Source organism: Eschrichtius robustus, chromosome 8, assembly GCF_028021215.1.
Source record: "Eschrichtius robustus isolate mEscRob2 chromosome 8, mEscRob2.pri, whole genome shotgun sequence".
NCBI classification, from domain to species: Eukaryota; Metazoa; Chordata; class Mammalia; order Artiodactyla; family Eschrichtiidae; genus Eschrichtius; species Eschrichtius robustus.
This window is the reverse complement of record NC_090831.1, coordinates 86,104,655-86,132,059: the sequence shown is the minus strand read 5'-3', so window position 1 is coordinate 86,132,059 and position 27,405 is coordinate 86,104,655. Positions and strand designations below refer to the sequence as shown.

Sequence of the window (27,405 nt, the reverse complement as noted above, 5' to 3'; positions counted from 1 at the left end):
AAAGAGATATACTCCATACAGCAATTCATCCAGCACCAAGAGTATACCACATGCAAATTCTGTGCTAACAGCTAGGGGTACCAAGGGCACGAAACACATCCTTTATCCTCAAGGAGCCCACAGCAGGGTTGGGTTAGGGGATACCGATCTCTATAATACAATGCAATCCCATATAGGGTGCAATGGGCAAATGGGGGTAGAGCCATGACTCAGGGAGAGAAGGAGTAGGGGGAGAGGAAGGAATGGTCTCAGACAATATCTGAGTTGCAAAAGATCACATGAGTCAGTCAGCTGGAATAGGCAAAATGGGAATCCGAGGAAGAGAAGCTGTATGCCTGGGGACAATGGAGACCTGAAGAGAAGGAAAAACGCTTCCTTCCGGGAGCTTGTGGGTAGGTCAGAATGGCAGCTGCATAAGTGGCAAGTATGAGTGAAGGGGCTGGAGACACAGAAGCCAGATCATTATAGGACTCATGAGTCATGGCAGATAACTGGGAGTTTATTGTGAAGGTAATCAGGACTTCAACTCTGAAGGGACATCATCAGATCATATGTGTCTACGTGGGTTGCATAAGACATGTAAATTCAGCTAGCAGCGTATTGGGCTGAAATTCCTCAGTACCTGGATAGTGGATAGTGGTTGGGTCAGGTGAGCATTCAATTACCAGACTGGTAAGTCTTCCATGCCCAAGCCACAATATTATTTTTTATTGGGTTAAGCTGCTATCTAAAGCATCAGTCAGGCAAGCCTGCTGGCTCATCCTGCCTCTATGCCCGACAGCTAGATGATGAAGTCATGATACTGTGGGCAATTCTTGGCATTTATTTCTTAAAGAAAAAAACACACACACATGGTTGGCTAACTCCATTCTTAAAGAGCAGCATATATCACTTGTACCCTCCTGACACCAAGAATTAAAAAAAGAAAATGTCAACAGTTACAGAGTTCTACTTTATCATCATCAAATATCCTGTGGTTTTAAAGCAATTATTATTGTGCTTTACCCATCAGCTATGCAATGTTTATTCCTGGTCTCCTATGGACACAAAAATGTTTAGGAAATCAGCTACGAAGATAAGCGTGGCCATTGGGGACAATTCTCTTGCTGACGATCATTTTCACCAAAAGCAGGGAGCAGTGTTATGAATCATCTGTGACCACTTATGCTCAAGCTGAATACATTAAAATTTAATGGTTTCAACACAAGAAGCCAGTCGTAAGTCCGCACATCAAGGCACTAATGTGTTGGGCCTAACTGTACTTAGATGAAGTAAGTCAGGAACGCATGGCAGCCAACTACATTTTGCTGTAAAATGAAAATTATGAATCTCTAATCACAAGCGAGAATTCTTTTTTTACAATTCATTATTCATGATTTAATTCACTTTAAATTATTCATTTTCTCAAATGTTATTGCTACAGCCTTTTAAACTTTTCTACTCCTCCACTTTCAAGTGATAAGTGCCTGACAACTGAGTGGTCTCAGGCCTTTGAATATAATAAGGTACTTTTTCAACATGCTGCTGGGTTCTGCTCAAAACCATTCCAGATTATGAATGCACGTTGGCTAGTCAAGGTTAGGATTGCCACCTTTCATTTGGTCTAAGAGAAAACAGGTTCATAAAAATGTCCTATTTCAAGGATTGTCATTTCTAATAAAACCTAAACTTTGAAACAAGGCCTCCTCTAAGATCTGGACCCTACCCACTTTACCAATCCCATCTCCTGTCATTCTCCCCAGTCACCTTGGCCTTCTTTCCTACTTGCTTTGAATCCTTTGCATTTCCTATTCTCTCTCTCTGGGATGTCTACCGCTTCCCCTACTCTCAGTCCCTACCCCACCAACGGCATCTTCATACAGATGGCTCCTTCCCATATTCCCAGTCTCACTGCAGATGACCCTTCTTCAGGAAGGCTTCCTCAATACCTCCTCCTCCCTCTGCTGGTTACTCTTTACCACACTACCCTGCTTATTGCCTTCATATTATTTATTACAGTTTATAATTATCTTTTTTTGTTTGTGTATTGCCTTCCTTCCCCACTGGCATGGATGTTTTATTAGGGCAGAGCATTCATCTATTTTGTTCACCGCTATACACCTAGACTCTAGTAATGGTAATAGGCGCATAATGAGTACTCAATAAAGATTTATAAAATAAATGAATTTTTAATTCCAAGAGATAATGATTAAAGTATATTTTAACCTGAAATCACCTCTTCAATTAAAGAAGTACAATCTATCCCCAGTTCTCCTCACATCTTTCTATGAACAGACTTTATGGGCCATCAAAGTGCTCTGCCCAAGCAATCAGCAGAGTCACAAGCCATAACCTAGAACTTGGGACTGTTGTTCGTAGAGGGTTGTATCACAGGCTCACAGAGAGAGGGATACTGAGATCCTAACAGTTAGAGGTAGAGAAAAAGAAACTGAGCTTCAGAGACATTGAGTGAAAAACCATCTGCCTGTCTTTCAGCATACTGCACTCCATGGAGGATCCCCACCACCCTAGCCAACAGGAGGATCTTTGGAAAGAAGAGAGCCTGGAAGCAGCCTGGTGCACTATCAACTTGGACCAACTCCTTAGAAATGCCACAAATCTGTGGGTAGCTTGGTTTCAGACTGAATCCTCCTCTTGGATAAAGAAAGAAGACAGACACACTTTGCCCAGGATCACCCCTCATCAGCTGTCATGGTCCACCATCACTGCCTTCCTGGTTAGAGTCTCCTCTGAAAAAAATCATTAACCAGACCATTTTGTGTAAAGGACTTATGCTAAACGCAAAAGGAAAGGAACTAAAGAGGTCAAGTTAACAAACAGTAAGTCTGTGAGCTACTGCAATATATTTTCACAATAAAAATCAAAGTCTGACTGGTACCTTTGAGCATTTTATGCTTTCTCAAATTAAGTGATGTTTCTGGCTAGCACACAATGTGTAACTACAATAAGGAAACCTTAGATTCAGATACTAAACATGAATTCACGCTGATGGCCTTTTAAGTAATTCAAAAAGCTATTCAAATGGAAACTGAGTGTATAATTTCTAGACATTCTTGGCAAAGGCAAATGAAAAAAGGTAAAAGATCTTCAGATAAGCGGTCCAATTAAGCACCTTGGGATTATTGAGAGATGATTTTACAAGTATTCAAGACAGGATTATTATGGTATTTTTTTTTTTGAGTAATAGTAAGTTTTTTCATGACACGTCTTTGAAATACTATTATTGGCATTTGTAGGAGACCTGAAGCCAGGAAGAAGAAAGGTAACTTGTCTTGTTAGAAAATCCATGCCTGAAATGATAAGGGCTCGGAAAAGGGGGATTAAGTAAATATTTGCTAAATAACTGATGAGCCAGATAAAGACTAGAAAAATATAAAAGATTAAGTTTCAACTCCCAGTTCCACACACAACCCTTTAGATTCGGCTGGTTTTCTTTCAGATAGTCTTGTACTTCTCATTACTTATTAAAACAAGATTTCTGAATGCCAACTGAAGTCATTCAAATTGCCCTTTTGTACCTTAGGTGGCTAACGGAGCAATATAATTTACAGAGGATACATTATGTAAGACCTTACAATGGTTCTGTGATGTTCTCAGATGCCCACCAAGGACTCCAGCAAATTGACACCTCTAATGTCATTTTCCTGGCATCCTGAGACGTGTTTAATGCCAGGTCTTCAAATGTGAATAGCTCATATGTCATCTCACTATGCCACCTGGCCCCAGACCAGCTCACCTTTAAAATAGATTTATTTAGGCTATAAACTTACAGGACAGTGCCTCTGTCTTCAAATATATTACATTTAAAGAGCTGGGAAAATAAAACCCCAACTTTCCAATGCTGAAGTCTCTGAGGCCAATTTGAAGTAGGAAGGGGTTATCAAATTCTATAAGAGACACAAATTTAGATGATGTTTTGTAATGTATTAAAGAAATAACTCACAAAAAGCAAAATATAAGACTGGCAAAACTCAAGGGTTCACCATCCTTGTCTTTTACTTGAAGTTCAGTTAATACTACTCAACACAGTAAGTAGTAGGGGTTTCACATCTTTAATTTGAAAGTAGTTCCAGATAGGGAACAAATTCCACTAGAATGTCAGAGTATATAATTCACTTTATGTCAATAAACTCATTCATTCCTGTTGCCCTGGAAGACATTTGTTATCTAATGAATCTTTGTAGATTATTAATTAACCCATAAGAAATTAGCCTTATTTTAAGAAAATCCCATAGTAACATTGGGGATTCAAATACGTACTACTACATAACATCATACTTTGCCAAGTGTTGTCAACTGTATAAACAAAAATAGTAATCATGTACTCTCTGCCCACATGGAGTTTGTGTTCTAAATTAGAATGATATACAGCATATTAGAGAACCAGACAGTGTAATAAGAAGTGCCAGTGGGAAGTATTGACAGTAAGTACTGGGGCTGAAGCATATGAAATTGCTAACATTATTTAATCTATAGGAGTTAGAATAATTAGCAAAGGATAGAATATTCAGGGAAGGCTTCCTGCAGGAAAACCAGACATGAGATAAGCACTCAAATTAATTTGGATGTAATTGAACTCATGACCTGTCTCCTTCAACCTTTGTTGTCTTCCAAAGATACCTTCTTGATGAATGGAGCACCAGCCAACTAGAACAAGCAATCCAGGAGCCCTCCCCAATACTTCTCTTTTCCACTCAACCCTTATCTCCAATCAATTAATAAAGTCTGCTGATTTTCTCTCCTGCAAAAGTTCTCATAGCTATCTGCTCCTCTTGATTTCCACTACTACTTCCCAAGTCTGAGCCTCTATCATCTTTTGCCTCATAGTATGTACCTCATTTTGTAACTGGATATCTATCTGTATGATTATTTCATTAATTGACAAAATAGACTCCGTAATGGTAGAGACCATGTCTGTTTTGTTCACCATCAATTTTCCACTGCCTGCAACAGTACCCGGAACATAAAGAAGGAATAAGTAAAGAAACTGGCCTAACTGGAGCTAAGGGTTCAGGATAAAGAGGAGTGAAAGAAGTGACGATTAAGCCAGATTATGAAGGGCCTGAACCTAATCAAGAAACTTGGTACTGTTCTATTAGGAATGGGGTTGATACTGTGTACTTCTGAAGAAATAACAAGATGGGGACAAAGTACTGATTTGTCTGATACAATGCTTAAACTCTCTATTTCTATAAACTGAAAAAAAAATAAAATTTATTTCCATTAATGATAAGGAATAAATATACAAAAGAAGAAATGTTACAAAATATATTAGAACCTTAGGTAAAAGTCTGTCAGCTCCCACCTCTGCCCTCATCTTGCTCCATCTCAGCAGCATGTGACAATGCTGACCTTGGAAATTCTCCCCTCTCTTGGCTTCCATGTGGCTCCTTTCTCACAGTTTTCGTCTTACTCATTCCTTGGCTACTTCTCCTCAATTTCCGATGTTGGTTCTTGCCCTTCCTGACCTCGAGATGCTGGAAGGCCTCAAGATTTAGACGAGGCCTCCCTTCTGTTTTCTCTCTCCATACAAGTGAGCCCATCCAGCTTCAAATACCATACAGAGGCTGCCGCCTCCCGACAGTCTCTCTGCTGCCCCGGCTTCTCTCCTGAGATCCAGACCACTCAACATTTACGACTGGGTGCCCACTAGGCCTCACAGGGGGAAAAGGCCCAAAACTGAGTCTTTTATTCTGTCCTCCCCATCATCCACATTCACACACACACACTGGTCTTCCTCCACATTCCCCATTTCACCAACAGCATTACTGTCTACCTTGTTACTAAATCCAACATTCCAGGAGTCATCTCTGCTTCCTCCCTCATCTCACCCCTTACATGCAATCCATCACCACGTTCTACATATTCTAGCCTCTAAAATATGCCATTGCCACAACTCCAGTCATCGTCATCTCTTGCCTACACTTCTACAATAGTCTCTCTAGTTCTCCCCCTGCTTCCATTCCAGCTGTTTTCCAAATCATTCCAGACACAGTAGCCATAGTAATTCTTAAAAACATAGATCTGATCATATAATTTCCCTGCTTAAAACCATTTGATGGCTTCCCACTACTCAAAGGATAACATCTAAATTCCTTACCATAAATGTAAGGAATACTCCATGATGTGGCTCTCCCTGCCACACTTCCTCACTAAGATCAAGCCATCAAGTATCTTTTGAATACACTAAGCCCTTTCTCATCTCTAGCCCTTTAAATTCTCTTTTCTCCAGCTTTATTAAGGTATAATTAAATAAAGTTGTAAGAGATTTAAACTGTACATGTGATGATTTGATATATAATATGTTGTGAAATGATTCCCCTCAATGAGTTAATCAACACATTCATCAGTTCACATATTTACCTATGTGTGTTGTGTGTGTGTGTGTGTGTGTGTGTGTGAACATTTAAGTTCTACTCCCTTAGCAAATCCAGGCCTTTGAATCCTATTTGTTCAGCCTGGAATGCCCCTCCCCTAGTTCTTTCACATCACGGAAGCCTTCCCCAATCACCCTGTCTAAAGAAGCCCCCACTGGCAACTCTCAACTTCTTATCTGTTTCACCGCACATAATACAACCTGCAACTCTTCTGTTTATTATCTGGCTCCTCCACCAGAATGTAAGCTCTCATGAGGGTGGAAATGGTGTCTCTCTTCTTAATCAGTATATTCCAATGCCCAGTATAGTGCCTGGAACATGATGGTATTTTTTTTTAAATTTTTGTTAAATGAACAAAAAATAGTCCTATTTCATGAAGAAAACTCCTTTCCCCCTTCCAAAAATTTTACATGTGCAAATTATACTTCTAATATTGTTCCCTATACCAAAGATGAATTGTTTACAGATACTGCTATTAGCTTCATCCCACATTTATATTTAAGAGACCACAATATAATTGGTATAATTTATAAGTCTGGAGGAGAAGAAAAAGAAGATAGTCAATGTAACGTAACAGAGGAAAACTGAGCAAAGTTTAGAAATGAGAAAGCAACACCAGAAAATAAAAGGCAGATGGTTCAAGTGAGATGAATATGGGGCTACAAGGTCCCTGAGGAAACAAGAATACAGGAGAGGAGGCAATTCATCCATTAACTGTCTTTGGGATACTCATTACATGGCAGGCGCTGAGCTGAGCAGTATACGGTAGTGAATAACACAGACATTGTTTCTCTCCTCATGAAACTTATAGTATAGTGGGGAAAATATTAAATAAACCCATAATGAACATATAATTTTGAACTATGCTTTATGCTCTAAAGAAACAGTCCAAGAGGCCATGTGTGAGAATAACAAGGGTCATAGAAAAACTCTTACAGGAAAGTGACCTGTAAGTTGAGACCTGAGGATGGATATAAATTAGCTGGTGAGCATGAGTATCTGTGGTGGGTGAAAATTTGGGGGTAAATAGAGGACAGTATTCAAGACAAAGGGACCAGCATATGCAAAGACCTGAGGCAAGGAAAAGTTTGATCAGTGGAACTGAAAGGAGACTTGTGGGCCTAAAGCAGAGAGGGCAAGAGGAATTGTGGGGGAATTGCTGGTAGAGGACTGGATGGAGAGAGAGAAAGGAAGCAGAGTCCTGTAGGCCAAAGTAAGAAGTCTGAGTTTAATCCTAAAATCAAGTGTGTCTTCTTCTGAGAAAGAACAGAAAGACAAACAATGAATAAAATTACAAAAGAAATTCTGAAGTAAACTGATGGGAAGCAGAGTTTGCTTTGACAGTCTTGATCTTCATGGTATAGCAGGAGGATGTCTTCTGCTCAGTTTGGAGAAGAGGTGGGATCTTGAGTAAAATGACAAGGATTAACTTCTGTTGAAAATAAGGCGGGAAATCAATCAAAAACAAGTAAATAGCATTCTAATTCGCAGGGGAGGGTCCAGGTGAAGTTACACAGCATGAAAGAAGACAGAAGCAGTTGGGTCAGTTTTATGATTAATATTAGCAACTACTTCCAGTCCCAGAGCAGATCCAAGGAAAGCCAAAGATTTACTCAGGCTGGAAACTGATAAGGAAACTAGGTTAGAAATCCACGGGGTTCCACAAGGCAGAGCAAAAAGGGAGTGGAGGAGCAGATGGAGGTGGAGTGGGTGTGTTGGAAGGCAGGGGTACAGAGGAATAGAGAACTGAGTGATGTGAAATCAGAAAAGGGAGGAGATAATGTTCAGGTAAATGGTTCAATTCAAATCAGTCTCACAAGGATGTGCTGAGCACCTTCTGTGTAGATTCTAGAGTTTGGAAATGAATGACAGTCTCTGCCCTCAGAGATGTCATCTTCTAGAAAGCTGATGTCAACAGAGAGTAGACAATAATGACTGATGATATAACACAAAAATAAGAATAAACTCAAAGATATGATGAAAATAATATGAAAATTGTTTTTATGGTACAAGGTGTTTTAATGATCACTACAGATATTTTATCAAATTTATTAGGAAAATTTCTCAAGAATTACTTTGATCTAAAAAAGAATATATATATATATATATATATATATATATATATATATATATATATATATATATATATATATATATATATATATATATAACTGAATCACCGTGCTGTACACCTGAAACTAACACAACATTGTAAATCAACCATATTTCAAAAAAATTTTATTTTAAAAAGAATTACTTTGGCTTCTTTTTCTGGAAATTGAAACACATTCTTTCATCAGAAAACTTTGAAAATTATAGTGCCCGAATAATAGTAATAGTAATAAACTAAATTATATAACTAAACACAGAATTATTTTAACTAGTCACACAAAGAATCTGTCTCAAATAATAAAATATACCATCCTTCCATTTCACTAAATGAAGGAAAAGAGAAAGAAGCTTTAGTCATAAGAAAGACACGGGCACAAATGGTTTATAACTGGCACTCTTTCCCCTTACTCTGACTTATTTTGCTGCTTGGCATTTTCATTGTCTAAAATTTGGTTTTCTGTATATTGACTGCCCGATGCCAGAATGTTAGCTCCATGAGGGCAGGAATTGTTTGTCTGGTTTATCACTGTGCCTGTAGTACCTAGAACAGTGCCTGAAACATAGTAAGTAAGAACTCAACAACAATTTCACTTTGGGGTCTCAATCTTGGCTTGTTATATGATGTGTTTTTTAATGGAAATGATGGATGAAGTACATAATTTATAAATTTATAAAGTGTATAAATTATCAGTGATTTTCCATGAGTTAACATGTTAAGTTTTAAAAATTATAGCACTCATGTTTTTTTGTTTTTTTTATTTTTTATTTTTTTTATTTTTTATTTTTAGCACTCATGTTCTATCTAATTTTGAAAGGAGAGATTATTTTTTTAATCTCTTAAAAAAATAAAAACAGGGCTTCCCTGGTGGAGCAGTAGTTAAGAATCCGCCTGCCAGTGCAGGCGACATGGGTTCAAGCCCTGGTCTGGGAAGATCCCACAAGATGCTGCAGAGCAACTAAGCCCGTGCACCACAACTACTGAGCCTGCGCTCTAGAGCCCACAAGCTACAACCATTGAGCCCGCGAGCCACAACTGCTGAGCCCACGTGCCACAACTACTGGAGCCCGCACGCCTAGAGCCCATGCTCTGCAACAAGAGAAGCCACCTCAATGAGAAGCCCACATACCGCAACAAAGAGAAGCCCCCGCTCACCGCAACTAGAGAAAGCCCGCACACAGCAGCGAAGACCCAACGCAGCCAAAAATAAATAAATAAAATAATTAATTAATTTATAAAAATAATAATAATAAATAAATAAATAATAAAAACAGATAACAACATCAGGTAACTTATCTGCATAAGTATACTGACTAAATGTCCCAGTGACAAAGTGTGCTGCATCGAACTTTATTTTTTCATTGAAACTCACCAGACTTCACACCAGAACCCTTGGTATCTGCCATGGCACTTGCTTATAACTAGAATACTAGTAAGTTGGAGCCCTGCACCCCTTGCCACACTACTCACTAGTACAATGTATTTGCTTCTCGTTTTATGGTTACAGTCACTTCCAAGCCTACTTTTTACCAAAAAAAGTAAAAGCCAAAAATATCTTAAAACAACCAATATGCAAATACCTGTACCAAATAAAAATCATCCTATTGGTATTAGCATAAATCACAGCTCCTGAAGCTAGAGAGTGACATCACTTTATTTTTCAGTAACATTTTCCATATGGCATGGAGTATGGCTCAGAAAGTAGACGTGAAAGAAATTACAAAACTTCTAACTAACCAAAATGTTTATTTTTAAATAAAAAATTAAACATTTTAAAAACAAAAAGCTACATTTTAAAAAACATACAGAGTTGAGACATATTGTACAGAGGAATACAACTAAAGGTGCTTTACTTTTCAGAATCAGATTATATGCTCCGAGGACCACCAGCTATAATAGTTTTTCATTTTAATTTTAAATTGTTTAAGAAATAACCACATTACACATAAATCAGAAGGGGCTAATTATTCCAACAATTTATTTGAATAAATACAATAAAAAAAATTTATTTTAAGTTTAGTAGGAAAAGTTTTTTTTAAAGGCCGGCAGCTTAGACCAGACTTCATTCAGCAGTTCAAACTGCAAGAACATCACCTTTCCCTGTGGGGGTCTGTGCGGTGTCAGAAGCAGAATGCCATTCTGAGCTTAGGCCAGGTATTTTGACCAAAACTAAAAATGACTAAGCCACAGGAGGAGGCCAGATCGCTGGGTCTGCCCCATCTATCTGTGGATTTTCTCATTATGCATATATTTTAAGTGAAAATAAAGTGATGTAAAATAAGTTTTAATGACTGTCTCACATAAGTAACTGGTTGGTGAGTTGCTTTTAAGCACTTGAAATACTTTATCCAGGCACCCTGAAATCTAAAGGAAAATGAAAATAAATACAACTTTAATAATATTCCTGAACTTACACTGAAAGCAGAGAATTTATTGTTGAAGATCGACTTCCTCAGAGAGGCAGCAGGTATTGGGAGTAAAAGTTGAAGGGAAGAAGATGTGTATTTACTACAACTTTGAGGTGAACCAGTAAAACCTTACTATTGAAGGCAAACCCACTGAGATAGCAGAAGTTCGGGCAGGGGTAGAAGTCGAGGGGAAGAAAACTAGAAAAAAATTTTACAAATTGAATTTGTAGAAATCCCTTCAAACCAACAGTGGCTGGAATAAATACAAATTTTTTCATCCTCCCATTTGAAGATAAAACAGTCCCAAATGTCAATCGAATATGTGAGAAAAGTTATTTTTGGTATCATACAAAGCCTCAGAGATAAATATCTTCCTCATGGCTGCTCCAGTGTTACAAAGATACTCTTTCTTTTGGCCAACCTATGTAATTTTTCAGGATATTGAAAATTACACAGAGTTAGGTTTTCTATTATAATATTTCATATGAGAATAGTCCAAAGAAAAGACAGCTCACATTTACAGCTGGATGACGGTAAAAATGTACATTTTATATATTTGTTCATACGACGCGACTAAAGAAACAGAAATAGTGATGCACTTTAAAAGTTATTTAATTCATCCCCCCTACTTTCAGGCAGGGTTTTCCCCAAAGTATCTTTAGACTGTTGACTATCTGTATTAGTTTAAACATCTGTAGAGAAGGAAATTCCTCAAACTCCCCTGGTATTCTATTCCTGTATTAACAGCCCTACTTCCAAGAAACTGGGCTTTGGTCATCACATTCTAATTAGTTACCAGCCAGCTTGTCTATCAACAAGTATTTGCTAAGTACACACAGGGAGAATGTTATTCTATTAGGTCTTTGATGATAGGCCTTCCCAGATAGTTACTCCTAATTGCTTCTCCTCTCAAATACAACCATAATCCTGGATTCAAATGCTCTTCCACTAACCTTTATTCATCCCAGTATGGACTCCCTATTACAATGGATAATTACGAGCATCCTATTAAAAACTGAATGCTTTCTTTACTTATAACAATATAGGTTGATTTTCAAAACAATTTTGAAACAGTGTGTTATTTCAAAACAAGGTGGTGCTATCTCAATATTTCAAGTGAGGAAACTATGGCTCCCGAAGAATAAGTAGCTGCACAATTGCTAAATGGTTGAGCTTGTCCTTCCCACAGCAGCTACTGCAAATCAACCTTAATTTACCACCTCACCATTCACCCCTTCTTGCTCACAGATTATTATAAAACTTTATTTCTCCAAAGCTCATGTGGCTGGACTTCATTAAACTTTCTTTTCTTTAAATCTCCCTACACTTCCAATTTATACCTGGGTTCTCATTTTTTTCTCTTCTCAAATACTAACTCTTTTCAGTTTACCTGTATTCTAGACTATTCCTCTGCCTCCTCAAACCTTCCATTTAACATGAATGTTGGATTTTAGCACTCTCATCTTGCCACCACCCCCTGACCTTCAAACATCTCGAAATATCTTTTCTAAAGAGAAGAAAAAGAAAAGAAATAAAAATCTTGATCATAGCCTACTTACTTCTTTTTCTATCTGCCTTCCTAAACTGTTCCATCCAGTTACAGAAGGATCTTTCCTTGACCTTCTTCTGTCCTTTATAGTACTGACACAACCTCTTCTGGGAATTCCTTGAAATTCACTTCCTCCCTGTAGAATCCACCTCTTGTCTGGCTCTGCAGATAAGTCCCAAATCCAGTGTTCCCCAGCTTCTGCCTTCACTACCAGAGGGTTCATCCAACTGCAAAGTTGCAATGATGACCTCTAAGCTGAGGATACTAAAATCTACTTTCAAGCTTTAATCTTTCCCTTCAACTCAAATCCCTCAGATCCAGCTATTGACATATTTCTTTTCTTGGATGCATCTTAATCATCTCAAGCTCACTGTATTTGAAATGAAGCACATTATTCATAACAAAATTACAAACTTAATCATTTCCATCAATGGCAACTAAAAAACTTGATGAACTATCTATAGTCTTCCCTATTCTTCATACTTCTCTCTATCCTGCATACCACCATCAGATTAGTATTTCTAAAACACTGGGAATTATTTTTGTTTTGTTTTGTTTTTTAAACCATTTTTTAAATTGAACAAAACACTGTTTTTTCATAAATCACTTATAGCTTAAGAATCTATAATAGCTTCCATCACCATTTGCATCATGCTCAATCTCTTTTATCCAGCTTTTCAAGTTCCTATATCAAAAGATGCTTACTGATCTACCAAACTGGATTTCTAATCTGAAACTTAACCAGTTTACTTACAGACCCATACCTCCTTGCTTAGATCACCAACTCTATCTATAATATCTGCCACTATCCTTTCTAAAAGTCTAAAATTCACACTTACTTCAAGACTTAGCCTCTTTCGAAACAGCTCCACTGATTCATTCTATAATATAAGGTAGACCAAGGGCAGTTTCCTATTTTTGATACTATACTACAGTCTATGAAATATCACCATTATGGAAAGCTGGATGAAGGGTACATGGTATTCTATGTAGTATTTTTGCATCTTCCTGTGAGTCTGTAATTATTTCAAAATAAGAAGTTTAAAAAATATATGATGGGCATCAACTATATATATACCAGGCATAAGTAGGATGCTGTGTTCACAAAAAAGAATACAATATAGCAATATATTGAGTCTTTCATGCACTCACTTTCTATCTGGAGGTATTATGGACTGACTTATGTCCTCCCCAAAATTCACAGGTTGAAGCCCTAACCCCCAATATGACTGTATTTGGAGATAGGGCTTTTAAAGAGGTAATTAAGGTTAAATGAGGTCATGAGGGTGAGGCCCCAACCCAAAAGTACTAGTATCCTTATAAGAGGAGGAAGACATACCAGGAGTGTGCATGCACAGAGAAAAAGGCCATGTGAGGACACAGAGGGAAGGTGGCCATCTGCAAGCCAAGGAGAAAAACCTCAGGAGAAACCAAACCTATGAGCACCTTGATTTTGGACTTCCAGCCTCCAAAACTGTGAGAAAATAAATTTCTGTTGTTTAGGCCACCCAGCCTGTGGTATTTTGTTATTAGTTTGCCCTAGCAAACTAATACAGTGGTAAGGGATGAAGTAAAAATATTAAACAATGGTACCCTAAAATAAGTACTGTAAGAGCCATATGACTATAGACCAGGGAAGCACAGAGAGGAACTAGCAGTGCCAGGAAGGCCAACGAATGCTTTGTGGAATATCATTTCTTCTGGGTCTTCAGAAATTAGTGGTAATTTTACCACCAGCTAAAGACTGACTCTCTAAGTCAAAGAAACTATTTAAAAGTATAGAAGCTTACAAAGCATTGTGTATATGGAAAATACTGAGAAATTCAGTATTAGTAAAGGATTTTAAGGAAGAAAGTACAGAATATAAGGGTAGAAGGATAATGTGGGTCTATTTAGTAAGGAGCATTGTATTTCAGGCTTAGAACTTTTGATTTAATGTGGTAGGTAACACCTGTTGAATATTTTCAAGCAGAGAAGTAACATACCCAGATCCCTATTTTTCCAAAGAAACTCATATTCATGGAAAAGTATAAATTCATTATGGATGTATACAGATTTAGCTACAAGAAAGGAAAATCCATACCGTTAGCCATCACTATGCACTTCCCCATGCCCACCTCACCCCCAGGCCTAGGCAACCACTAATATACTTTCTATCTCTATGAATTTGCCTATTCTGGATATTTTATATGAATGGAATCATATAATATATGGTCTTTTGGACTGGCTTCTTTTACTCGGCATAATGTTTTCAAGGTTCATCCATGTTGTAGTTTTTTTTATTGCTAAAGAATATTCCACTGTATGGATATACTATATTTATTTATCCATTCATCATTTGAGGAATATTTGGATTGTTTCCACTTTTTGATTATAATGTTGATATGAACATTCATAAGTTGTTTGTTTTTGATGGTAGTACTAAAAATAAAAGAGGATTTTTAATACAAGAAGACTATTGGTAGGTCATTTTAGTAGTCTGAATAGGAGATAAGAGCATTAGTAATGTAATGGCAATGTGGAGAGTGAAAAGAGATATATTTGGGAGGTGCTACCATCAGGTTTTGGTGACTGACTGAACATGGAGAGGAAAGGAAACAGACTCAAGATTGTTTCTGAGGACACTGGCCTGGGCGTTGGGTAATATCATCGACTGAGATCAGGCGCACCGTAGGAGATGAGTTTCACTCAGGCATGTGGAATTGGAGAGGACTATGGGGTACTGATGGAGACATGTGAAACCTGGAAGACGCCAGACAGAAAGGCACAAATTTAGAAGCACATGGAATTCAGGCGGTAGTTGGATCAGATTGTCCAGGAGACCATAATGATGGAACACCAATAGTCAAGAGACAAAAAGGAACAAGAAGGCACAAAGCAGACTGGAAAAGACAAGCCTGAGGGGGCCAGGAACAGTTTCCAACAGTAAAAGAGAAGCCAAGGAATGAAAACGTTCTAAGAAGGAAATGGTCTCACTGATAAAGGCTGCAGAGCAGTCAAGGGGGTTGTAGGCAAAGTGCTCACCCAATTTAGCAATTATGAAGCCACTTGGGAAAAGGTTTAAAAAGTGCTCAGAGATCAATAACTTGCATGATTTGGCCTACTTTCGGAGAGGAGAGGCAGGGGTAGGAAGGAGGCAGAATCCATAAACTAGCTGCACAAAGTCCTGCAAAGTACCTGGGTTTGCTTATCAGAACTGAAATACAGACAAGCCCCATAAACACAGGTCATTGCCCGTGAATAACATAAAAGTCATTAATTTCCTGACTTATGAAACCAATCCTTGTTTTTTCCTTACCACCATTTCTGATACAACTATAGTCATTTTATTGTTGGCATTTTCTATCACAGTCTGTTTTTACAAAAGTTATATACGTTATTTGTAGGAAAATGTACACATTATATGGAAGGGAAATAGCAGGAGGACACTCAGACACCACCTATAACTGTGGCACCTAGGATAATTATCATTAACACACACCTCGGTTTATATGCTTCTGGACCAGATTGTGAGACTGAAGCTCTGTCTTTTGCTTTCTGCCTTTGCTGACTTACTTAGAAAGACCTATCCTGCACCTCCATACCTATGTATCTACCTCTATTTCATTCTGTGTTTTTGTGTTTCCTTTTTTTTTTTACATTTATATCTCTTATCCATCTGAAATGTATCGTGGCACACAGAATGGGTTAGGGAATCTAACTATTTTTTCTCCAAATGGTTGGCCTGTTCCCAGCAACATTTTTCAATTAATTCACCTTGTCCTCTCTCCATTGCTTTGAAATGCCACATTAGCACATGAGATCAGAATTCAGGCTAGCACCTTCTAAATTCTTACATACATAATTTGGGGGAGGGGGGATTCTCCTACTTATAGATGTTCTAATTATCCCAATTGTACTCATAAAAAAGCAAAAGCATAATACAAAGATATTCACTCAAAAACTAATTGGCCACTTATAAACTTAGTCTCTACTCCAGTATCTTTCCACATTTAACACTAGAGGAATCCCCATCTGCTATCAACTTTTTGTATTGGTTCATCTCTCACCAACTGTTGGAAGCTGTTGCAAATACAGCATAAATGGGTTGCAGAGGGAAATTACAAATCTTGCAAATGATGCAAGATGCAATGCAGTTAAAGTGTTATTAGAGAACCGCTTGTATCACATGCAAGGACAGTACCCGGAGAAAATCTGGCAACTGAGGACAGGAATAAAGACGCAGATGTACAGAATGGACTTGAGGACACAGGGAGGGGGAAGGGTAAGCTGGCACGAAGTGAGAGAGTGGCATGGACATATATACACTACCAAATATAAAATAGATAGCTAGTGGGAAGCAGCCACATAGCACAGGGAGATCATCTCCGTGCTTTGTGACCACCTAGAGAGGTGGGATAGGGAGGGTGGGAGGGAGACGCAAGAGGGAGGAGATATGGGGATATATGTGTATGTATATGGTGATTCACTTTGTTATAAAGCAGAAACTAACACACCATTGTAGAGCAATTATACTCCAAAAAAGATGTTTAAAAAAAAAAAAAAGAAAGAAAGAAAATCTGGCAATTGGTCCAGTTAACAACAAAGAGAAGAAAATTGGCTAGAATGATGACATGATAGATGTTTCTGAAGAAAATGGTTTGCATATCAAAGAAAGACCCCTAGGAAAATGGATAATGCCTTGGAATATTTTTTCCTAAAAATTACCTTCTTTGTGAAGGTGCTAGTTAGGCCAAATTTGAGTGTCCATCATCATACCAGAAACAAAGCAAAAACAAAAACCTCACGCAATTCCTTCATTGCTGTATCTAAGAATTGGCACAAAATTGCAGGCATAACATAAATTTTGGCAAATATATGATAAACTTACTGTTAATTTTAATTTTACTCTTTTTCAAACAAATCTTTTGCTTTCCTAATGAAAACAATGAAATGTTGGTTCCAGTTTCAGGTGGTCTTTTTCTGATACCAATTAGTCTCGAACCTTCCATACTTTAATCAATCTAGCAATCTAAGGTAAACCTCAGCCTCAAGCACCTGCAGGGATGCAGCAAGTAACAAATAGGTATGATTAAACCAGCTAGGCAACTAAAGGCATTCACATTCAGATTTTTTTTTAAACACTACCCTGGTGGCCCTCTGTAACTCTTGTTCTAAGGGTAGAATACATACCACTGAGATTAGAAAAAAGACATTTAATGAAAATGCAATATTCCCCAGCTGAAAGATGTGAATACAGAGGTACAGATAAGAAAAATACAAGTTTGATGGTTCTGTAATAAAAAGAATACCCAATAAAGATTAGGCTAAATCCTGATAGAGAAACTGAAGGTTGATAAAGGCAAGCAGGAGAAATGCGAGGCAAAGAAGTCCAAAAGGTAATTCCCAGTGGGAAATATTTTCAAATTCTGGACACCAGGGAGGATGTTGTCATGATGGCCTTTACTGGAGCAAAGAAAGGGCACATCCAAGGTGCTGGGTTCATAAAGTCATGAGGCTAGAGAAGACGAAGAGTTTTTTATTCTGAGATTCATCTGCAATTTAATAGGGAACATGGTAAAATTACACACACCCCTGCCTTTTAATATCAACCACTAAGTCACTTCATCTTCCTAGGGCCTTCGTTACCTCAGCTATCAAGAGAGGGAAGTAAACCAGATGATTTCTGAGTTCCTGCCCAGCTATTAAAAAAAGATCATGTCTGTGAAAAATGCTTGTATGCTTATGTGTTCAGTAATCTACTCCTTTCTAATATGCCACTTTACCTTCACATATTCTGAAACAAGTACTATAGCTAAACATCATAAATTTCACAACTACTGGTTTGAAGCAGAAATAATCTCTGTAATAATGGTACCATGTCACCTATTGAGATAATAAAAATTAAGCACAAAGCAAATACAGGGTAAATCCTTATTATATTCCTCATAGCAAAGAAAAGAGACTGTGTGAAATTTCTGCCCTTTTCCTCCCACAATCCTAGGCCAATTTAAGTGAAAACAAGGCCAGATCAAGAATAGCTCACACAGGAGGAGGCTCTGGCTAGAAATATATTTGTACCGTGTGGTCTGTGTGGTCTAGAGGGAAGCACAGTGGGCTACAAGATTTGGATTCTAGACCTAACCCTTCCGGTAACCATGTAACTCCGGGAAAGATATTTAGCTTTCCTTAACTCCATTTCTATTTGTAAAACAGCAATAATTCTACATGTTTCTTCTACCTCAAAAACGTGTTAAGTACAGAAATAAGTATGTGAAAAATTTGAGCTCTATGGAGGAAAGGTATTATAGGCAATAATGGAGCATGGTAATGACGAAGAGCACTGATTTAACAAATTTTAAGAACTCGCTATCATGATTGGATATGGCGGGAGGGAGGGACAGTCACTCAACTAAAGTCAAAAAGTAGGTCATCATTAAGTAAAAGCAAGCAATTATGACCGCAACAAATACACACAGCCTCAATCTCTCCAACGGGATGAACTTGGCTAGAGTAGAGTGACAGGCACACACCTGGCTTCCAGATTCCTGGTTTGTGAACAAACACATTTTCCACCTTCCTTCATTTCTCCCTCCCTTCCTTCTCTTCCTCCTTTCCTCTGCCTCTTCCTTCCAAACATTCAGAAATTTTACATCAAGGGTTTCTAAGGACACAGCCCTGAGGTTGCTTCCAAATCTAGTTATTTAAACAAATGTCTAAAGTTCTATAATCAATAAATGTGACTAAAGAAGCATCGTTTCTCTCCAGGTGTCCAGGTGTTTGCTCACAGCAATGCCACCGGACTCCTAGTGGCTGTTCCCAAAGAGGCTCCAACAAGGATGTGGGGAAGAGAACGCAGGGCTACCGAGGCCTGCACTGACAAACACACCAGCCAATCAGGGGGTCAATCCATCTCTTTTTAAGCTTTCCCTTTTATGTATTTGGCCTTCTCCCTCAAGCCTCCTTTGTTTCTCTAATTGGCAAGAAAGGAGGGAGAGCCATACACTGATTGCTGATTATAGTGAACATTTTTCATTTACTATCTCATTAAGCCTACATATTTATTTCTTAGGAAAATCATCCTAACAGTGGACAGAGATGGATGAATCGAGGCCCAAGGACCAGTTAGGAGGATGTTAACAAGGGCAAGATGAAGAAGATCTAAATTAAGACAAACTATTAGAACTGTTTCTATGTAGGAAGGCAATTCTATTCTGAGATGCCATATTAGAAATATTATTTTGGAATGAAAGTTAGGTTCTGCCTGTGTATGATTAAGGCAAAAAAATTTTCAAACCATAGAATACAGAATCCCATGGTCCCAAGCCGGCCATTCTCTCCACCCCAAATTTATAAGGTGAATTATGCATACATCCGTACAATGGTAATAGTTATAGTTTGAATTTTTTGAGTGTATCTCTGTTCCAAGAATTGTGCTAGGTGCTTTACAAACATATAATGCCCTGGCAACAAGGAAGGCATTATTATACCCACTTTGAAAGGAGAAACTAGACTCTGGAAAGTTAACAAACATATCCAGGTCACATGAGCAGTAACATCAGCATGGGGGGGCGGGCGGTAAGTGTACGAAACACATGTAAGGAGGAAGATGAAAAACTCCACACCACTTCCCATACTATGGTCCTTGCTTTAGGAGGAAATAGATGCTACCACTGCTGCATTTAATAAATTCATTTACTTATGCTCCTTGCTGCTGCCATAAAGAGAGACACTAAGTAGAGCTAAGCGGGACTTGGGAGCTGTGGCCTCTAAAGGACCGAATGCAGCGCTATTGACGGCTCAGCCCCTCTGACTGTGGGAAGGGCTGACTTGGATGCCCATGGTCATCACTGACTGCCCAGGTCTGGGCAACCGGGATCTCTCTCCCCCTGGCACATAGAGGGCTCAGCCCTGAAGCCTGCTCATGTCTCCTGAGCTCCAGTCTTTTTCTTTGTCTCTTCCCCCGTATTCTGGTGACCACAACCAGGAAAACAGCAGAAGGGATGGGACTCATCTGGACTATATTAGCTGCTTGTATTATGCTATTTACATTTATGAAATACGGTATCGTGAGATCACATTTAGTAAAATTTTCCTTAAAAATAGTTTTATTCTCTAATCCACTTTTTATTGGTTAGAAGCAAAACAAAATGGATCATATATTTAAAAGCAGAGGGAAGAAAAAAGACATACCATTCTAGAAATGTCTAGCAAGCAAATACCCCAAGAATATTTATCTAAGTGGTTACCCTGGGATATCTGAGGGGAAACGTGAAAGCAATTTTCTTGGCTATCATCACTTTAATATGAAATGTAAACCCCAAGTACAACCACAGGCACATTCCTTTAATTTGGCCAAAGTACAGTTGTGTTTTGGGAGCATGAATGGAGCTCTTACCTGGCATGACCATGGTCTGCGGAGCCGCTGCGTCAGTACTTAGGCAGAGACGTCCACCTTTGGCTAATCGATCGCACAGCAAGGTGATATGTTTCTTCAATCGGCTTGTGTCTTTGGGTATGCTCAACTGGCTGCTGAGGTTCAAAGCCTGCTCCTTGGAACTCTTCGATAGGCAGGTCTTCAAAAGGTGGGAAATAGCAGCATCCACCGTTTCTTCCCAGCCCTGGATGCAAAAGCCAATTTGGAATTTATGCATAGATGACAAATGAGCAAAGTAAGCACTTTACTGTTAATCAAGTTATAAGATTATGAGTGTTTTTATGTCCCAGTGTTGGGGACTTGTTAAGAGCTTGGTGTCTGGAATATTCCAGACCAGTCTGGTTTTAAATTCTAGCTCTGTCAATTGTTTGACTTTGAGCACATTACTTAATTCCTCTTAGCCTCATCCTCACCTACAAATGAGGATACTAATAATATGTATCTCCAAGGGTGGGGGTGATTAAATGAGATGGTATATGAGAAGCTTTTAGCCCTGTGCCAGGCACGATAATCATCATCATCTCAGGTGTACGCACGTCTGATGATCCAGAGAGTGAAGCCCTAGGATTATAGTTCATTTTGCTGCTGAAGGAGAACCAGCCAGGACAAGGGGAGACTGGGGGAAACCGGAATGGAGAGAAAACCCTGATGTCTCTCTCAGCTATTGGTCCCACAGCCTTGGGTTTGCAGGCCAAAACCAGAGGAGCTTTGTCAAGAGGGATTTTGGGAGACACAAGCCTATCCAGTCCCACTCCCGTGCCCAGGTGACAAAAAGTGACACGAAGTGAGGAAGTGAGCTGTTTACCCCCATTTGCTGGGAACAGTGTGGCTGGGCTGCAGTGAAGACCATGAGGAGTGCAGTGTCACCTTGGCACCCTGCAAGCTGTAATTCTAGGGATATCTATGGCGGGCAGGGACCGCGGTGTCATCACAGAGGATTGGCATGAGGAAGCACCACCCTCAGGTGGGTTCAGATAACAACAGAATGAGAAGCGGGAGGGGTCAGCTTATGCTCTCCCATCGGACATCCGCAGGGGGCCCCAGAGATAACTGGATATGATTTTCGGGGGGTCTGGAGGTCTTAAGCAGCAAAATAGAGAAGTGTGAATGAAATCTGGGTATTATTGCCAATGTGATTGCATTTGTACCCAGAGGCTGGTGAGACCTAGAACACCACAGGCTTGACAATCAAAGTGAAATTATAAAGGATGATACTGAATGACTATCCTCATAGAATACTGCAGAATAGTCCAAGCCCCTCACATAAGGGGTGAGAAACCTGAGACGCAGAGAGGAGTCCCTGGGTGACTTCACTGTTGGTACCACTCTATCCTCAACCTTATCAGTTGAGCCACCTTTCATATATGCAAATCGGATTACATTATTCCTAAACGTCAACTCCTAAAGCCAAATGCTCAGTTTAGCATATAAAGCACTTTCTGCTCCAGCTCCTGCTCCATTTTATTCTCTCCCTGTCCATCTGCACCCCCACTCTCACCCTGGCCTCTACACATGCTCGGCCCTCCTGCTGCAATGCCCTATCTCTACTTGTTACCTGGCCAACTACTACTTACGACTCAGCTCAGGCACTGCCATCCAAGCATCGCATTCGTGGGCCCTCTCCGGGACTCTGAGACCTCACACACCCATGTCCATCACTGTACTCCTCACCCTGTGCAGTGGCCACTGTCTGCATGCCTGGTTTCTCCAGTGCCTGGAGGTCTCCGCACCCCTAGCACTGTGCTTGGTCAAGAAATGTGTTTGCTGGACGGAGAGATGGTGAACTAGGACCTTAGCATTGGGAGGACTTTGGAGATCTTTAGTCCAGTCTCATGGGACGTTCCCTGGAATACAGTAGCAACCATCTGCCTAGGTATGGTTGTCCCCAAGATCCAAAATTACTACTTTTGGGGGCAGTTCACTCCTTTCAGGGACATATGTAACCAGCAGAAAGCTATTCCTAAACTGAGCCAAAATCTGCCCCGTTGGCCCTTATTCTATCCTCCAGCACCATGCAGAATAAATCTAACCTCTCTTCTACATGACAGCCCTTTATATCTGTGAAGACAGCAATTCTGTACCCTCTCCTCCAGAATAAACATCCTCAGTTCCTCCAGCTCTTCCTTATATAAACATGGTTTCAAGTTTTCTCTCCATCCTGACCACTTGTCTTTGAATGAGCTCCAATTTTAAACACTTAAACATTTATACAGCTAACTAGAGAACCCCAAACTGACCCCAAGACACCAGGCTGGGGATGGGAGTGCAGGGTGGAAAGAGCCGCCACCCGTTTACTGGGAGTTCTCACTGCCAGCCTGGCCTCTGGTTGCCTCTGCTCTCTTGGCAGCTGCACCACACTCCTGATTCACAACGAGCAAACAGATGATTAAGCCTCAGGCCTTTTCCACACTCACCACACATCTTCCTTGTAGGCTTAAGCAGCTGGTTCTTTAGACCAAAGTGCAGACTCTGTATATATCCACTAGAGAACTTCCCGCTGATTGCCAACATCAGGATTTTTTACTCTATTGACCCATTATAGATGGCAAATTAGGAAACAAATTAACTATTTTTAAATGAGATGTCAAAGGCTATAAAAACAGCTTCCTATCCCAAACCACTAAAGAATAATAAACCGCTGGTTACTACAAAGACATCTCTATACAAATATCAAAATCTAAACTAGACAAATATTTAAAATTGAATTGTATTTCAATAATAATGGGAAGAGGTAAATTAAGACAAAATAGTAACCCAAATGTCATTGGAGAGGACATATTTTCAAGTTGTTTTTGAAGGCACTGATGACGACCTCTGGAGTATAAGAAGGAAAAATCCTTTGTATATAATTTGGCATTTGTGTGCTCTGTGGTCATTTCAGCATTAAAACAGTTCCTACTATTTTATAGATTATTCACCTAAGCAAACTACTGTTTTCATAAGTAGGTTACAGTAACATATTAGATAATTTAAGTAGATATGGCATTTGGTTAATATAGAGGTACTACAGAATTTCCTTTTCTACTGCCAACTTGCAGATCAAGTCAAAAACCATGTCATGTTTAGGTATTTGGCGTGGATATTTCTTTAATATAATGAGGCATGATGCCAATACTTCAAAAATATTGTTACTGAAATACAGGGTTATTATCTGGAGGGCCTGAATTGCTACATAAACTCAAATATGATAATAAAAAGGAATGTTTATGAGACAAAAGAAGAGCCTTAAAAATGCAATGTGATAATCCACTGATCAACCATGTAGCATACTTACCTGATAAAATGTGAAACAAAACTATGTGGAAATCTAGAATCTCAAGTATGAGAAGTACATTAAAGATAAGCTATTTTAACCACCTTTTTGGTGTTTGAATCCATTACCTTTATTTACAGCCCTTAAATTGATAAGTCCAATATTCAGTTTTAATGTCTAAACACACACACACACAGACACACACACCCCCCCCACATGCACATACCTGACCTTTATCCTTTAAAGTTGAACACCAATTGTACTAATAATTGAACATCAGTTGATGTTTATCATTTGAACATCAATTACCTCTCCTAATTGCAAGAGTGAAAGAAAATCTTAATTTTGGTAAAATGGTGCTAAAAAACATCTGGAAGGGAAGAAATTACTAAGCAAGTGCTCTTTGGTGATAGTTGAAATGACTTTAGTTCTCAAATCCATAGCCTAACTCTTAAAGTCCCAGTTAACCCATGTATGGCTTTTAGAAAACAACAGTAGGTGTGAAGTTACAGCTATAAATGTGTGACTAAATCCATAAATAAATTTAAATGTACATGTTACTCTGTTTTATCTTCTTCATGGCCCTTGTCAGTACTAGAAATTAATTTATTTACTGGGCTTTTTTGTGCTTACTATATCTAGTCTAGTATTGACGATTGGGGTTTTGCTTTGTTCCCAAGGTCTAGGCTCTACCCCATGTGGTAACTTAACTTTTGTCTTAGTCCTTCTACCTGAGCCCCTACGTTGGGAGCCTGCTTAAAGGGTCACTCCTTAAAGGACTGGGCTGCCTTGCTCCTGCCAAATCCCTTCCAAGAAACTAGACCTAAGGCTGTAGCCCTGCTGCCTGACTTCAGTGCCAAGTCGCCTGCTGTGTGCGTTCCCCAACATGGCTTTTCATGTTTCACCTGCCTGTGTGGAGGCTCCTATATGCCATGCTGGTCCCAGATGCCTCTCTGTACCAGTGTGATGCCCCATTTCTAGGAGGAAGCTTTTCAAATTCAAGGCCTCAGCCTCTGCTAGCCTGTTCCTCCTCCTGCCTGAAGTCAACCGAGCTGTGCTTTTTGCTATCCAGAGACCACACAGCCATGGCTGAGTTTCTGACTTCCCTGCTCTACGTGCCCTGCTATTCTCCACTGGTCATTGTGCCCAAAAACCAGTATAAGCAAGTGGCTTTTCAGAAACGGTAAGACGCAGAAAGTTTGACCAAGTTTGTCAAGTTAATTTCCTAGGGTATCAATCAAAGTAACCAAAGAAAAAAATAAACTAAAAGAGTATTCTCATGCCACCTGCAAATTAAAACAGCCGAGTTGAAGATAACTGCCCCAAGGCTTCTGGATTTTGACTTAACCTCATTCACCTCAACAGCCTCTTCCCTGTATGACCTTAGATAAATCACTTAAGCTCTGTAGGGTATATCTAAGGTCTCCATAAAACAGGAATAACACTATTTGCCATGCCAATTTTACATGAATGGTAAGGCACTCAAATCTTAAGCAGAAGATACTAATGGCATAAGCATGTATATTCAATCGTACTTTTTTTTAAATCAGCAAATACAAATACACAATTGGAATCCAATGTGAAGAGTAATATCTTTAAACTTTTATTCAAACAAATTATAAACTTCTGGGGCTTCCCTGGTGGCGCAGTGGTTAAGAATCTGCCTGCCAACGCAGGGGACACGGGTTCGAGCCCTGGTCTGGGAAGATCCCACATGCCACGGAGCAGCTGGGCCCGTGAGCCACAACTACTGAGCCTGCGTGTCTGGAGCCTGTGCTCCGCAACAAGAGAGGCCGCATCAGTGAGAGGCCCGCACACCGCGATGAAGAGTGGCCCCCGCTCGCCGCAACTAGAGAAAGCCCTCGCACATAAACGAAGATCCAACACAGCCAAAAATAATTAAATAAATAATAAAATAAATTTATAAAAAAATTTTAAACTCCTGCAAACTTATGTTTATAATAGAAACACTACCACGTCCGCAACTATAGTAGTATAGGGAAAAACCACACAATGCCATGGTAGCATTTGTTACCAAATGTGCACACAGTTAACTCTAAGGGAGAGAGGAAAGGTTAAAAAAAAAAAAAAAAAAAGAAATCTGTGGAAAGGAACAAATGGAGATTGTGTACCCACATCCCAGGTTTCAGTTGAGGAGAGAAGACTCTCAGAAATGGCCCATCTTACATTATACATTTGAAGGTAAAATGACCTTTACATCGTATTCGTTTATTTGAAAAAAAAAGTTGTATTAAAGAGAAATAAATTTCCTCTTGAATAGATGTAAAGGATTCACAATTAAAAGTCTTTGGTATTTATGACTGATCTTATGATTACTACTACTTTGCATTGTATCATATTATAATTAGCCAAGATAAGGAAAAATAATCAAATGAAGGGTCATTGTAAACCTAGGTACAAATAACACTTAGTTCTTTAGTTGTAAATTATATATTTTGGAAGATATAAGAATTTTTCCAGATTTATCTAGGTTCAGATTATTTCTAAAGACTAGATTTTATTCAGTGAATCTTCCTTCATGCAAAGGAGGGCTTGAAATGTTGAGCTATTTACCTTTGAAGAGTAAAACAACTCTTTGAACCTGAAACAAAATAAAATAAAATTTAAAAATGAAACCAAGCTGTATGGCCTACGTGGCATCTTAATGAGTTTAAAATTACGTTCAGTGGTTTTTATAAAATAAAACATTGAAAAAAATCAGCTTAAACTTTTTCAACCCATCACTAATAAAATGAAGCACTCCCCAATATCATCATCTTTTAATCTTAAACTGAAGTGATTTATTGGACTTCAGTATTGTCATGATTCAAAAGCTGTAAAAATCTCATTCAGATTTTAACCAAAAGTAGAACAGGGTGCCATCCTTATCAACACAGCGTTGTGAAAAGTAAGGCACATTGCTTCCTATTGGATGAAAATCTAAAACCTTTTTGAGAAACAGAAGCTAAGCACTCTTCATGGAGTTTAGCAGCAGTACAAGCAGAAAACATAAGGTTGCTTCCAATCAACCTACTCTGATACTTTTTTTTAAGTTATGTTTTGCTAAGAAATTTGCATTTGACCTGTACTCCCATTCTGACCCCAAAGATTTAGACAGAGGAAGGGACACAAGTAGATTACCTGAATTATCATGAAACCTGATCCTGGATAGCCATATTCAATTTTAAAACAAAACAAAACATTAATGATGTCCCACCTAGCCAATCATTTTTTAAAAAATAAATTTATTTATTTTTGGCTGCGTTGGGTCTTCGTTGCTGTGAGCGGGCTT

The 27,405-nt window shown here is 38.9% G+C and overlaps 1 protein-coding gene across 4 annotated transcripts in view; it reads right to left on the bottom strand.

Annotated features, from left to right (window-relative positions):
- The window catches only part of BBS9 (Bardet-Biedl syndrome 9), a 469,951-nt gene that overhangs the window by 43,929 nt on the left and 398,617 nt on the right, over positions 1-27,405 (bottom strand). For all 4 annotated transcript variants that reach the window (XM_068549287.1, XM_068549291.1, XM_068549288.1 and 1 more), the window contains one exon: positions 20,822-21,044. In XM_068549287.1, the coding sequence (XP_068405388.1) occupies positions 20,822-21,044 (223 nt within the window). The remainder of the gene's footprint in view (positions 1-20,821; positions 21,045-27,405) is intronic.